Source organism: Salvelinus namaycush, unplaced genomic scaffold (assembly GCF_016432855.1).
Source record: "Salvelinus namaycush isolate Seneca unplaced genomic scaffold, SaNama_1.0 Scaffold1448, whole genome shotgun sequence".
Classification (NCBI taxonomy): Eukaryota; Metazoa; Chordata; class Actinopteri; order Salmoniformes; family Salmonidae; genus Salvelinus; species Salvelinus namaycush.
In genome coordinates this window covers 10,743-22,965 of record NW_024058173.1, presented here as the reverse complement: position 1 = coordinate 22,965, position 12,223 = coordinate 10,743, and the positions used below count along the sequence as shown (strand labels likewise).

The following is a 12,223-nucleotide window of genomic DNA, read 5'->3' as shown; positions in this document are numbered from 1 at the left end:
TGATGTATTGATCTGGCTAGCGTATTGAGACAGATGAGAATGTGAGGTTTGATTAATACAGTATATTGATGTATTGATTAATGTATTGATCTGGCTAGCGTATTGAGACGGATGAGAATGTGAAGTTTGATTAATACAGTATATTGATGTATTGATTAATGTATTGATCTGGCTAGCGTATTGAGACGGATGAGAATGTGAAGAAGCCTGATCAGATGAAGCTGTCTGTGAGCAGCGAGGAGGAGAGAGAGGCCATCGCCCAGTTAGAGGAGGCTATCAGTGCAGACCACGTTACACCAGGTACACACACACACACACACACACACACACACACACACACACACACACACACACACACACACACACACACACACACACACACACACACACACACACACACACACACACACACACACACACACACACTCTCTCTCTGTCTTTCTCTGTCTTTCTCTGTCTCTCTCTGACTCTCCCTGTCTGTCTCCATGTCTTTCTCTGTCTCTCTGTCTTTCTCTCTGTCTTTCTCTCTGTCTTTCTCTCTGTCTGTCTCTCTGTCTGTCTCTCTGTCTGTCTCTCTGTCTTTCTCTCTGTCTTTCTCTCTGTCTGTCTCTCTGTCTCTCTGTCTCTCTCTGTCTCACTCATTCTCACCATCATTCACACACACACACACACACACACACACACACACACACACACACACACACACCCCCCCCCCCCCCCCCCCCCATCATTCAGTCAGCTGGAGGGCACTATCGACACACTCCTGACCCCTGACTGTGTGTCCTACAGAGAGGTTACGGATGTCTCCCCGGATGTTTGAGAAGGACGACGACCTCAACGGTCACATGGACTTCGTGGCGGCGGCCTCCTCCCTCAGGGCCAGGATGTACTCCATCGAGGTGGCCGACCGCCTCAAGACCAAACGCATCGCTGGGAAGATCATCCCCGCCATCGCCACGGCTACCGCCGCCGTTGCCGGGCTGGTGAGACAGCGCACGAGCACACACTACACACACTCCATGACATCAGAGGTCTAGGGTGGTCTAGGGTGGTCTAGGGTGGTCTAGGGTGGTCTAGGGTGGTCTAGGGGTGGTCTAGGGGTGGTCTAGGGTGGTCTAGTTGTCTAGGGTGGTCTAGTTGTGGTCTAGTTGTGGTCTAGTTGTGGTCTAGGGTGGTCTAGTTGTGGTCTAGGGTGGTCTAGTTGTGGTCTAGGGTGGTCTAGGGTGGTCTAGTTGTGGTCTAGGGTGGTCTAGTTGTGGTCTAGGGTGGTCTAGGGTGGTCTAGTTGTGGTCTAGAGGGGTCTAGTCGTGGTCTAGTCGTGGTCTAGGGTGGTCTAGTTGTGGTCTAGTTGTGGTCAGGGTGGTCTAGTTGTGGTCTAGGGTGGTCTAGTTGTGGTCTAGGGTGGTCTAGTTGTGGTCTAGGATGGTCTAGTTGTGGTCTAGGGTGGTCTAGGGTGGTCTAGTTGTGGTCTAGTTGTGGTCTAGGGTGGTCTAGGGGTGGTCTAGTTGTGGTCAGGGTGGTCTAGTTGTGGTCTAGGGTGGTCTAGTTGTGGTCTAGTTGTGGTCTAGGGTGGTCTAGTTGTGGTCAGGGTGGTCTAGTTGTGGTCTAGTTGTGGTCTAGTTGTGGTCTAGGGTGGTCTAGTCTTGGTCTAGGGGTGGTCTAGTTGTGGTCTAGGGTGGTCTAGTTGTGGTCTAGGGGTGGTCTAGGGTGGTCTAGTTGTGGTCTAGTTGTGGTCTAGGCTGGTCTAGGGTGGTCTAGGGTGGTCTAGGGTGGTCTAGGGTGGTCTAGTTGTGGTCTAGGGTGGTCTAGTTGTGGTCTAGTTGTGGTCTAGGGTGGTCTAGTTGGGGTCTAGGGTGGTCTAGTTGTGGTCTAGTTGTGGTCTAGTTGTGGTCTAGGGTGGTCTAGTTGTGGTCTAGGGTGGTCTAGTTGTGGTCTAGTTGTGGTCTAGTTGTTGTCTAGGGTGGTCTAGTTGTGGTCTAGTTGTGGTCTAGGGTGGTCTAGTGTGGTCTAGTTGTGGTCTAGGGGTGGTCTAGGGTGGTCTAGGGGTGGTCTAGGTGTGGTCTAGTTGTGGTCTAGGGGTGGTCTAGGGTGGTCTAGGGGTGGTCTAGGGTGGTCTAGTTGAGGTCTAGGGTGGTCTAGTTGAGGTCTAGGGTGGTCTAGTAGAGGTCTAGGGTGGTCTAGGGTGGTCTAGTTGTGGTCTAGGGTGGTCTAGTTGTGGTCTAGGGTGGTCTAGGGTGGTCTAGTTGTGGTCTAGGGTGGTCTAGGGGTGGACTAGGGTGGTCTAGGGGTGGTCTAGGGTGGTCTAGTTGAGGTCTAGGGTGGTCTAGTTGTGGTCTAGGGTGGTCTAGGATGGTCTAGTTGTGGTCTAGGGTGGTCTAGGGTGGTCTAGTTGTGGTCTAGTTGTGGTCTAGGGTGGTCTAGTTGAGGTCTAGGGTGGTCTAGTTGTGGTCTAGGGTGGTCTAGGATGGTCTAGTTGTGGTCTAGGGTGGTGTAGTTGTGGTCTAGGGTGGTCTAGTTGGGGTCTAGGGTGGTCTAGGGTGGTCTAGTTGTGGTCTAGTTGTGGTCTAGGGTGGTCTAGTTGTGGTCTAGGGTGGTCTAGGGTGGTCTAGGATGGTCTAGTTGTGGTCTAGGGTGGTCTAGGGTGGTCTAGTTGAGGTCTAGTTGAGGTCTAGGGTGGTCTAGTTGTGGTCTAGGGTGGTCTAGGGTGGTCTAGGGGTGGTCTAGGGTGGTCTAGGGTGGTCTAGTTGTCTAGGGTGGTCTAGTTGTGGTCTAGTTGTGGTCTAGTTGTGGTCTAGGGTGGTCTAGGGTGGTCTAGTTGTGGTCTAGGGTGGTCTAGTTGTGGTCTAGGGTGGTCTAGGGTGGTCTAGTTGTGGTCTAGGGTGGTCTAGTTGTGGTCTAGGGTGGTCTAGGGTGGTCTAGTTGTGGTCTAGAGGGGTCTAGGGTGGTCTAGTCGTGGTCTAGTTGTGGTCTAGGGTGGTCTAGTTGTGGTCTAGTTGTGGTCAGGGTGGTCTAGTTGTGGTCTAGGGTGGTCTAGTTGTGGTCTAGGGTGGTCTAGTTGTGGTCTAGGATGGTCTAGTTGTGGTCTAGGGTGGTCTAGGGTGGTCTAGTTGTGGTCTAGGGTGGTCTAGTCGTGGTCTAGGGGTGGTCTAGTTGTGGTCAGGGTGGTCTAGTTGTGGTCTAGGGTGGTCTAGTTGTGGTCTAGTTGTGGTCTAGGGTGGTCTAGTTGTGGTCAGGGTGGTCTAGTTGTGGTCTAGTTGTGGTCTAGGGTGGTCTAGTTGTGGTCTAGTTGTGGTCTAGGGTGGTCTAGTCTTGGTCTAGGGGTGGTCTAGTTGTGGTCTAGGGTGGTCTAGTTGTGGTCTAGGGTGGTCTAGTTGTGGTCTAGTTGTGGTCTAGGGTGGTCTAGGGTGGTCTAGTTGTGGTCTAGGGTTGTCTAGGGTGGTCTAGTTGTGGTCTAGTTGTGGTCTAGTTGTGGTCTAGGGTGGTCTAGTTGGGGTCTAGGGTGGTCTAGTTGTGGTCTAGGGTGGTCTAGTTGTGGTCTAGTTGTGGTCTAGGGTGGTCTAGTTGTGGTCTAGGGTGGTCTAGTTGTGGTCTAGTTGTGGTCTAGTTGTTGTCTAGGGTGGTCTAGTTGTGGTCTAGGGTGGTCTAGTTGTGGTCTAGGGTGGTCTAGTGTGGTCTAGTTGTGGTCTAGGGGTGGTCTAGGGTGGTCTAGGGGTGGTCTAGTGTGGTCTAGTTGTGGTCTAGGGGTGGTCTAGGGTGGTCTAGGGGTGGTCTAGGGTGGTCTAGTTGAGGTCTAGGGTGGTCTAGTTGAGGTCTAGGGTGGTCTAGTAGAGGTCTAGGGTGGTCTAGGGTGGTCTAGTTGTGGTCTAGGGTGGTCTAGTTGTGGTCTAGGGTGGTCTAGGGTGGTCTAGTTGTGGTCTAGTTGTGGTCTAGGGGTGGTCTAGGGTGGTCTAGGGGTGGTCTAGGGTGGTCTAGTTGAGGTCTAGGGTGGTCTAGTTGTGGTCTAGGGTGGTCTAGGATGGTCTAGTTGTGGTCTAGGGTGGTCTAGGGTGGTCTAGTTGTGGTCTAGTTGTGGTCTAGGGTGGTCTAGTTGAGGTCTAGGGTGGTCTAGTTGTGGTCTAGGGTGGTCTAGTTGTGGTCTTGTTGTGGTCTAGGGTGGTCTAGTTGTGGTCTAGGGGGGTCTAGTTGTGGTCTAGGGTGGTCTAGTTGTGGTCTAGTTGTAGTCTAGGGTGGTCTAGTTGTGGTCTAGTTGTGGTCTAGGGTGGTCTAGTTGTGGTCTAGGGTGGTCTAGTTGTGGTCTAGTTGAGGTCTAGTTGTGGTCTAGGGTGGTCTAGTTGTGGTCTAGTTGTGGTCTAGGGTGGTCTAGTTGTGGTCTAGGGTGGTCTAGGGTGGTCTAGGGTGGTCTAGTTGTGGTCTAGTTGTGGTCTAGTTGTGGTCTAGGGTGGTCTAGTTGTGGTCTAAGTTGCTATCTAGAACACACCTCATGACATCAGAGGAGATTACTGGGCGGTCTAAGTTGTGGCTGCATCATGTGTTGGGTATGCTTGTCATCGGCAAAGACAAGGGAATTTTTTTTAGGATAAAAAGAAACAGAATAGAGCTATGCAGGTAAAATCCTGGAGGAAAACCTGGTTCAGTCTGCTTTCCACCAGACACTGGGAGAGGAATTCACCTTTCAGCAGGACAATAACCTAAAACACAAGGCCAAATATACACTGGAGTTGCTTACCAAGACGACAGTGAATGTTCCTGAGTGGCCAAGTTACAGATTTGACTTAAATCGTCTTGAAAATCTATGGAAAGACCTGAAAATGGTTGTCTAGCCATGATCACCGCCAACTTGACAGAGCTTGAAGAATTATGAGAAGAATAATGTGAAAATATTGTACAATCCAGGTGTGTAAAGCTCTTAGAGACTTACCCAGAAAAACTCACAGCTGTAATCACTCTTAGAGACTTACCCAAGGAGACTCACAGCTGTAATGACTCTTAGAGACTTACCCAGAAAGACTCACAGCTGTAATGACTCTTAGAGACTTACCCAGAAAGACTCACAGCTGTAATGACTCTTAGAGACTTACCCAGAAAGACTCACAGCTGTAATCGCTGCCAAAGGTGATTCTAACATGTATTGACTCGGGTGTGAATACTAATGTGAATTAGATATTTATTTTAGATGGTAGTAAATGACTGAATCAGATGAACAGGAGTCCTCTCTAGTTCTCTGTCTTATCAGACTGGTAGGAAATGGTTTTAGATGGTAGTAAATGACTGAATCAGCTGAACAGGAGGCCTCTCTAGTTCTCTGTCTGATCAGACTGGTAGGAAATGGTTTTAGATGGTAGTAAATGACTGAGTCAGATGAACAGGAGTCCTCTCTAGTTCTCTGTCTGATCAGACTGGTAGGAAATGGTTTTAGATGGTAGTAAATGACTGAATCAGATGAACAGGAGGCCTCTCTAGTTCTCTGTCTTATCAGACTGGTAGGAAATGGTTTTAGATGGTAGTAAATGACTGAATCAGATGAACAGGAGCCCTCTCTAGTTCTCTGTCTTATCAGACTGGTAGGAAATGGTTTTAGATGGTAGTAAATGACTGAATCAGATGAACAGGAGCCCTCTCTAATTCTCTGTCTTATCAGACTGGTAGGAAATGGTTTTAGATGGTAGTAAATGACTGAGTCAGATGAACAGGAGGCCTCTCTAGTTCTCTGTCTTATCAGACTGGTAGGAAATGGTTTTAGATGGTAGTAAATGACTGAATCAGATGAACAGGAGGCCTCTCTAGTTCTCTGTCTTATCAGACTGGTAGGAAATGGTTTTAGATGGTAGTAAATTACTGAATCAGATGAACAGGAGGCCTCTCTAGTTCTCTGTCTTATCAGACTGGTAGGAAATGGTTTTAGATGGTAGTAAATGACTGAATCAGATGAACAGGAGGCCTCTCTAGTTCTCTGTCTTATCAGACTGGTAGGAAATGGTTTTAGATGGTAGTAAATGACTGAATCAGATGAACAGGAGTCCTCTCTAGTTCTCTGTCTTATCAGACTGGTAGGAAATGGTTTTAGATGGTAGTAAATGACTGAATCAGATGAACAGGAGGCCTCTCTAGTTCTCTGTCTTATCAGACTGGTAGGAAATGGTTTTAGATGGTAGTAAATGACTGAGTCAGATGTTTATCAGTTTAATAGGTTCTTTAAACAGCTTGGATTTCTTCTTCGTGGTTTTGAATTGGTTTTACAGAATCTGCTTGTCTGATTCAGTCACAGAACTAAATAGAACGTACCAATGGATTCAGCGCTGTGTAGTTTTGGCTGTTGAAGTGAGTCGTCTGGGGGGGTCGTCTGGGGAGTCGTCTGGGGGGTCGTCTGGGGGGGTCGTCTGGGGGGTCGTCTGGGAGTCGTCTGGGAGGTCGTCTGGGGGGTCGTCTGGAGGTCGTCTGGGGGTTCGTCTGGGGGTCGTCTGGGGGGTCGTCTGGGGGTTCGTCTGTGGAGTCGTCCGGGGGGGTCGTCTGGGTGGTCGTCTGGGTAGTCGTCTGGGGGGGTCGTCTGGGGGGGTCGTCTGGGAGGTCGTCAGTGAGTGGTTGTGCTGTGCTCCCCAGGTGTCGTTGGAGCTGGTGAAGGTGGTGGGAGGATACGGGTTTGAGAGTGGTTGTGTTGTGCTCCCCCAGGTGTCGTTGGAGCTGGTGAAGGTGGTGTGAGGATACGGGTTTGAGAGTGGTTGTGTTGTGCTCCCCCAGGTGTCGTTGGAGCTGGTGAAGGTGGTGGGAGGATACGGGTTTGAGAGTGGTTGTGTTGTGCACCCCCAGGTGTCGTTGGAGCTGGTGAAGGTGGTGGGAGGATACGGGTTTGAGAGTGGTTGTGTTGTGCACCCCCAGGTGTCGTTGGAGCTGGTGAAGGTGGTGGGAGGATACGGGTCAGTGAGTGGTTGTGTTGTGCTCCCCCAGGTGTCGTTGGAGCTGGTGAAGGTGGCGGGAGGATACGGGTTTGAGAGTGGTTGTGTTGTGCACCCCCAGGTGTCGTTGGAGCTGGTGAAGGTGGTGGGAGGATACGGGTTTGAGAGTGGTTGTGTTGTGCTCCCCCAGGTGTCGTTGGAGCTGGTGAAGGTGGTGGGAGGATACAGGTTTGAGAGTGGTTGTGTTGTGCACCCCCAGGTGTCGTTGGAGCTGGTGAAGGTGGTGGGAGGATACGGGTTTGAGTCGTTCAACAACTGTTTCTTCAACCTGGCCATTCCTGTCATGGTCCTCACCGAGGCTGCACCTGTCAAGAGAACACAGATCAGGTAGGAGAGACACACCTGTACACACACACACACCTGTACACAGACACACACCTGTACACAGACACACAGAAAATACATATCTTTCTCTATTTGGGACCTCTGAGCTGTGTGGTCTCAACTCTTCTTTCTCTCTCTCTGTCTCCCTCTCCTCTCTGTCTCTGTCTCCTTCTCTCTGTCTCTCTCTCTCTCTCTCTCTCTCTCTCTCTGTGTCTCTGTCTCTCTCTGTCTCTGTCTCTCTGTCTGTGTCTCTGTCTCTCTTTCTGTCTCTGTTTCTCTCTATCACTGAGTCCTGTCTGTGTGTTCTCCTCCTCAGGGAAGACATATCTTTCTCTATCTGGGATCGCTGGACTGTGTGGGGTCACCAACACTTCTCCCTCTCTGACTTCATCAACGCAGTGCTGGTGAGACACATTCATTACTATATTAAGAAGTATGGGATAGAGCCTACCATGGTGTTGACTGTGTTGTATTACAGGTGCATTATGGGATAGAGCCTACCATGGTGTTGACTGTGTTGTATTACAGGTGCATTATGGGATAGAGCCTACCATGGTGTTGACTGTGTTGTATTACAGGTGCATTATGGGATAGAGCCTACCATGGTGTTGACTGTGTTGTATTACAGGTGCATTATGGGATAGAGCCTACCATGGTGTTGACTGTGTTGTATTACAGGTGCATTATGGGATAGAGCCTACCATGGTGTTGACTGTGTTGTATTACAGGTGCATTATGGGATAGAGCCTACCATGGTGTTGACTGTGTTGTATTACAGGTGCATTATGGGATAGAGCCTACCATGGTGTTGACTGTGTTGTATTACAGTTGCATTATGGGATAGAGCCTACCATGGTGTTGACTGTGTTGTATTACAGGTGCATTATGGGATAGAGCCTACCATGGTGTTGACTGTGTTGTATTACAGGTGCATTATGGGATAGGGCCTACCATGGTGTTGACTGTGTTGTATTACAGGTGCATTATGGGATAGAGCCTACCATGGTGTTGACTGTGTTGTATTACAGGTGCATTATGGGATAGAGCCTACCATGGTGTTGACTGTGTTGTATTACAGGTGCATTATGGGATAGAGCCTACCATGGTGTTGACTGTGTTGTATTACAGGTGCATTATGGGATAGAGCCTACCATGGTGTTGACTGTGTTGTATTACAGGTGGATTATGGGATAGAGCCTACCATGGTGTTGACTGTGTTGTATTACAGGTGCATTATGGGATAGAGCCTACCATGGTGTTGACTGTGTTGTATTACAGGTGCATTATGGGATAGAGCCTACCATGGTGTTGACTGTGTTGTATTACAGGTGCATTATGGGATAGAGCCTACCATGGTGTTGACTGTGTTGTATTACAGGTGCATTATGGGATAGAGCCTACCATGGTGTTGACTGTGTTGTATTACAGGTGCATTATGGGATAGAGCCTACCATGGTGTTGACTGTGTTGTATTACAGGTGCATTATGGGATAGAGCCTACCATGGTGTTGACTGTGTTGTATTACAGGTGCATTATGGGATAGAGCCTACCATGGTGTTGACTGTGTTGCATTACAGGTGCATTATGGGATAGAGTCTACCATGGTGTTGACTGTGTTGTATTACAGGTGCATTATGGGATAGAGCCTACCATGGTGTTGACTGTGTTGTATTACAGGTGCATTGTGGGATAGAGCCTACCATGGTGTTGACTGTGTTGTGTTACAGGTGCATTATGGGATAGAGCCTACCATGGTGTTGACTGTGTTGTGTTACAGGTGCATTATGGGATAGAGCCTACCATGGTGTTGACCGTGTTGTATTACAGGTGCATTATGGGATAGAGCCTACCATGGTGTTGACTGTGTTGTATTACAGGTGCATTATGGGATAGAGCCTACCATGGTGGTCCATGGTGTGAAGATGCTCTATGTTCCTGTGATGCCAGGACACAACAAGAGACTGAAACTAACGTAAGCACTACACACACACACACACACACACACACACACACACACACACACACACACACACACACACACACACACACACACACACACACACACACACACACACACACACACACACACACACTGTGTCCTCCTGAATCACTGAATCTTAGTCTCTCATTCTCCTCCCGTATTCCTTCTCCTCCACATATCCCTCCCTCTCCCCCCCTTTCCTCCCTCTCCCCCCTTTCCTCCCTCTCCCCCCTTTCCTCCCTCTATCCCTCCCTTTCCTCCCTCTATCCCTCCCTCTCTCCCCCTTTCCTCCCTCTATCCCTCCCTTTCCTCCCTCTCCCTCCCTTTCCTCCCTCTATCCCTCCCTTTCCTCCCTCTATCCCTCCCTCTCACTCCCTCTCTCCCCCTTTCCTTCCTCTATCCCCCCCTTTCCTCCCTTTATCCCTCCCTCTTTCCTTCCTCTATCCCCCCCTTTCCTCCCTTTATCCCTCCCTTTCCTCCCTCTATCCCTCCCCTCCTCTCCCAGGATGCAGAAGTTGATCAAGCCGTCTGTAGACCGTCGCTATGTTGACCTGACCGTGTCCTTCGCTCCAGAGTCAGATGGTGATGAAGACCTACCTGGACCCCCCGTTAGGTACTACTTCAGCCCCGACGGAGACGCTCACACCGCCTGACACGCCCGGACCATAACATCCCTGACACCCCTCAAACTAACCAAATATAACCACCCCTCAGTCCCCTCAAACTAACCCCCTGTACCTGCAAAACCCCAGTTGACAACAGTGGTGCTTCTTGAACAGGGGTGGATTCTAGAACAGGGGTGGATTCTAGAACAGGGGTGGATTCTAGAATATATGTTGATTCTAGAATATATGTTGATTCTAGAACAGATGTTGATTCTAGAACAGATGGTGATTCTAGAACAGATGGTGATTCTAGAATGGGGGGATTCTAGAACAGGGCTGGCCCCATGGACCATTATTAGAGAAAGAGCATAGAGGTAGAAAGAGGGCTCTAGATGGATATAACCTGGTTTAATGAGTTCTCTTTCTACCTCTATGAGAAGAGGGTAGCACTTGACTGTGTACATAGTAGTCCCTCTGTGTTTTCTACTCTGGTTTAAAGCACAGCTCAGACTGGTGTTTTCTACTCTGGTTTAAAGCACAGCTCAGACTGGTGTTTTCTACTCTGGTTTAAAGCACAGCTCAGACTGGTGTTTTCTACTCTGGTTTAAAGCACAGCTCTGACTGGTGTTTTCACTCTGGTTTAAAGCACAGCTCAGACTGGTGTTTTCTACTCTGGTTTAAAGCACAGCTCAGACTGGTGTTTTCACTCTGGTTTAAAGCACAGCTCAGACTGGTGTTTTCTACTCTGGTTTAAAGCACAGCTCAGACTGGTGTTTTCTACTCTGGTTTAAAGCACAGCTCAGACTGGTGTTTTCTACTCTGGTTTAAAGCACAGCTCAGACTGGTGTTTTCTACTCTGGTTTAAAGCACAACTCAGACTGGTGTTTTCTACTCTGGTTTAAAGCACAGCTCTGACTGGTGTTTTCTACTCTGGTTTAAAGCACAGCTCTGACTGGTGTTTTCTACTCTGGTTTAAAGCACAGCTCAGACTGGTGTTTTCTACTCTGGTTTAAAGCACAACTCAGACTGGTGTTTTCTACTCTGGTTTAAAGCACAGCTCAGACTGGTGTTTTCTACTCTGGTTTAAAGCACAGCTCAGACTGGTGTTTTCTACTCTGGTTTAAAGCACAGCTCTGACTGGTGTTTTCTACTCTGGTTTAAAGCACAGCTCTGACTGGTGTTTTCTACTCTGGTTTAAAGCACAGCTCTGACTGGTGTTTTCTACTCTGGTTTAAAGCACAGCTCTGACTGGTGTTTTCTACTCTGGTTTAAAGCACAGCTCTGACTGGTGTTTTCTACTCTGGTTTAAAGCACAGCTCTGACTGGTGTTTTCTACTCTGGTTTAAAGCACAGCTCTGACTGGTGTTTTCTACTCTGGTTTAAAGCACAGCTCTGACTGGTGTTTTCTACTCTGGTTTAAAGCACAGCTCTGACTGGTGTTTTCTACTCTGGTTTAAAGCACAGCTCTGACTGGTGTTTTCTACTCTGGTTTAAAGCACAGCTCAGACTGGTGTTTTCTACTCTGGTTTAAAGCACAGCTCAGACTGGTGTTTTCTACTCTGGTTTAAAGCACAGCTCAGACTGGTGTTTTCTACTCTGGTTTAAAGCACAGCTCAGACTGGTGTTTTCTACTCTGGTTTAAAGCACAGCTCAGACTGGTGTTTTCTACTCTGGTTTAAAGCACAGCTCAGACTGGTGTTTTCTACTCTGGTTTAAAGCACAGCTCTGACTGGTGTTTTCTACTCTGGTTTAAAGCACAGCTCAGACTGGTGTTTTCTACTCTGGTTTAAAGCACAGCTCAGACTGGTGTTTTCTACTCTGGTTTAAAGCACAGCTCAGACTGGTGTTTTCTACTCTGGTTTAAAGCACAGCTCTGACTGCTATGCACATGCCTTAACTAACAACCTTGTTGTGTTTGTCACGACGATGATGATGATGATGATGATGATGATGATGAGAATAAAAACAACAGTGTTTACACACCCGAACATACACACTTCCCATGGTTTTCATTTGCGGGATGGAGAGAGAGAGGTAGAGGGGAGGAACTCTTGATCTTAAAAGGCGGGATCACAATCGTCACCTAAACGTTCCTATTGGCTCATGGGGATTTTGGATGATTGATAGCGACATAGGTGTGTCCCAATCATCTCTCCTTCCTCCCAGAGTGTGCACTTTGTTCACTTCCCTTCACAGGTTTTAAAAGGAAATGACTGGTATAATGAATATGATGATTCCTACTAACTCATGACTCCACCAATCCAAGGCTTTTGGTTTTGAGAGAAGTAGTGAACGAGTGCACCCTTCATAAGAAAGGAGATATTATTGGGACGCCCCCTATATGCTCTCCTCAGTTAGAAGC

The 12,223-nt window shown here is 48.6% G+C and overlaps 1 protein-coding gene across 4 annotated transcripts in view; it reads left to right on the top strand.

Annotated features, from left to right (window-relative positions):
* uba6 (ubiquitin like modifier activating enzyme 6) overlaps nucleotides 1-11,849 on the top strand; it is a 49,832-nt gene extending 37,983 nt beyond the window's left edge. Inside the window, exons 28-33 of one of the 4 annotated variants that reach the window (XM_038983095.1) lie at nucleotides 177-300; nucleotides 790-983; nucleotides 7,150-7,277; nucleotides 7,591-7,678; nucleotides 9,153-9,247; nucleotides 9,762-11,849. In XM_038983095.1, the coding sequence (XP_038839023.1) occupies nucleotides 177-300; nucleotides 790-983; nucleotides 7,150-7,277; nucleotides 7,591-7,678; nucleotides 9,153-9,247; nucleotides 9,762-9,909 (777 nt within the window). In that variant the 3' untranslated portion in view covers nucleotides 9,910-11,849. The other 3 variants (XM_038983097.1, XM_038983096.1, XM_038983099.1) reach the window with 3 other exon arrangements.
* Nucleotides 11,850-12,223: the final 374 nt, after the last annotated feature.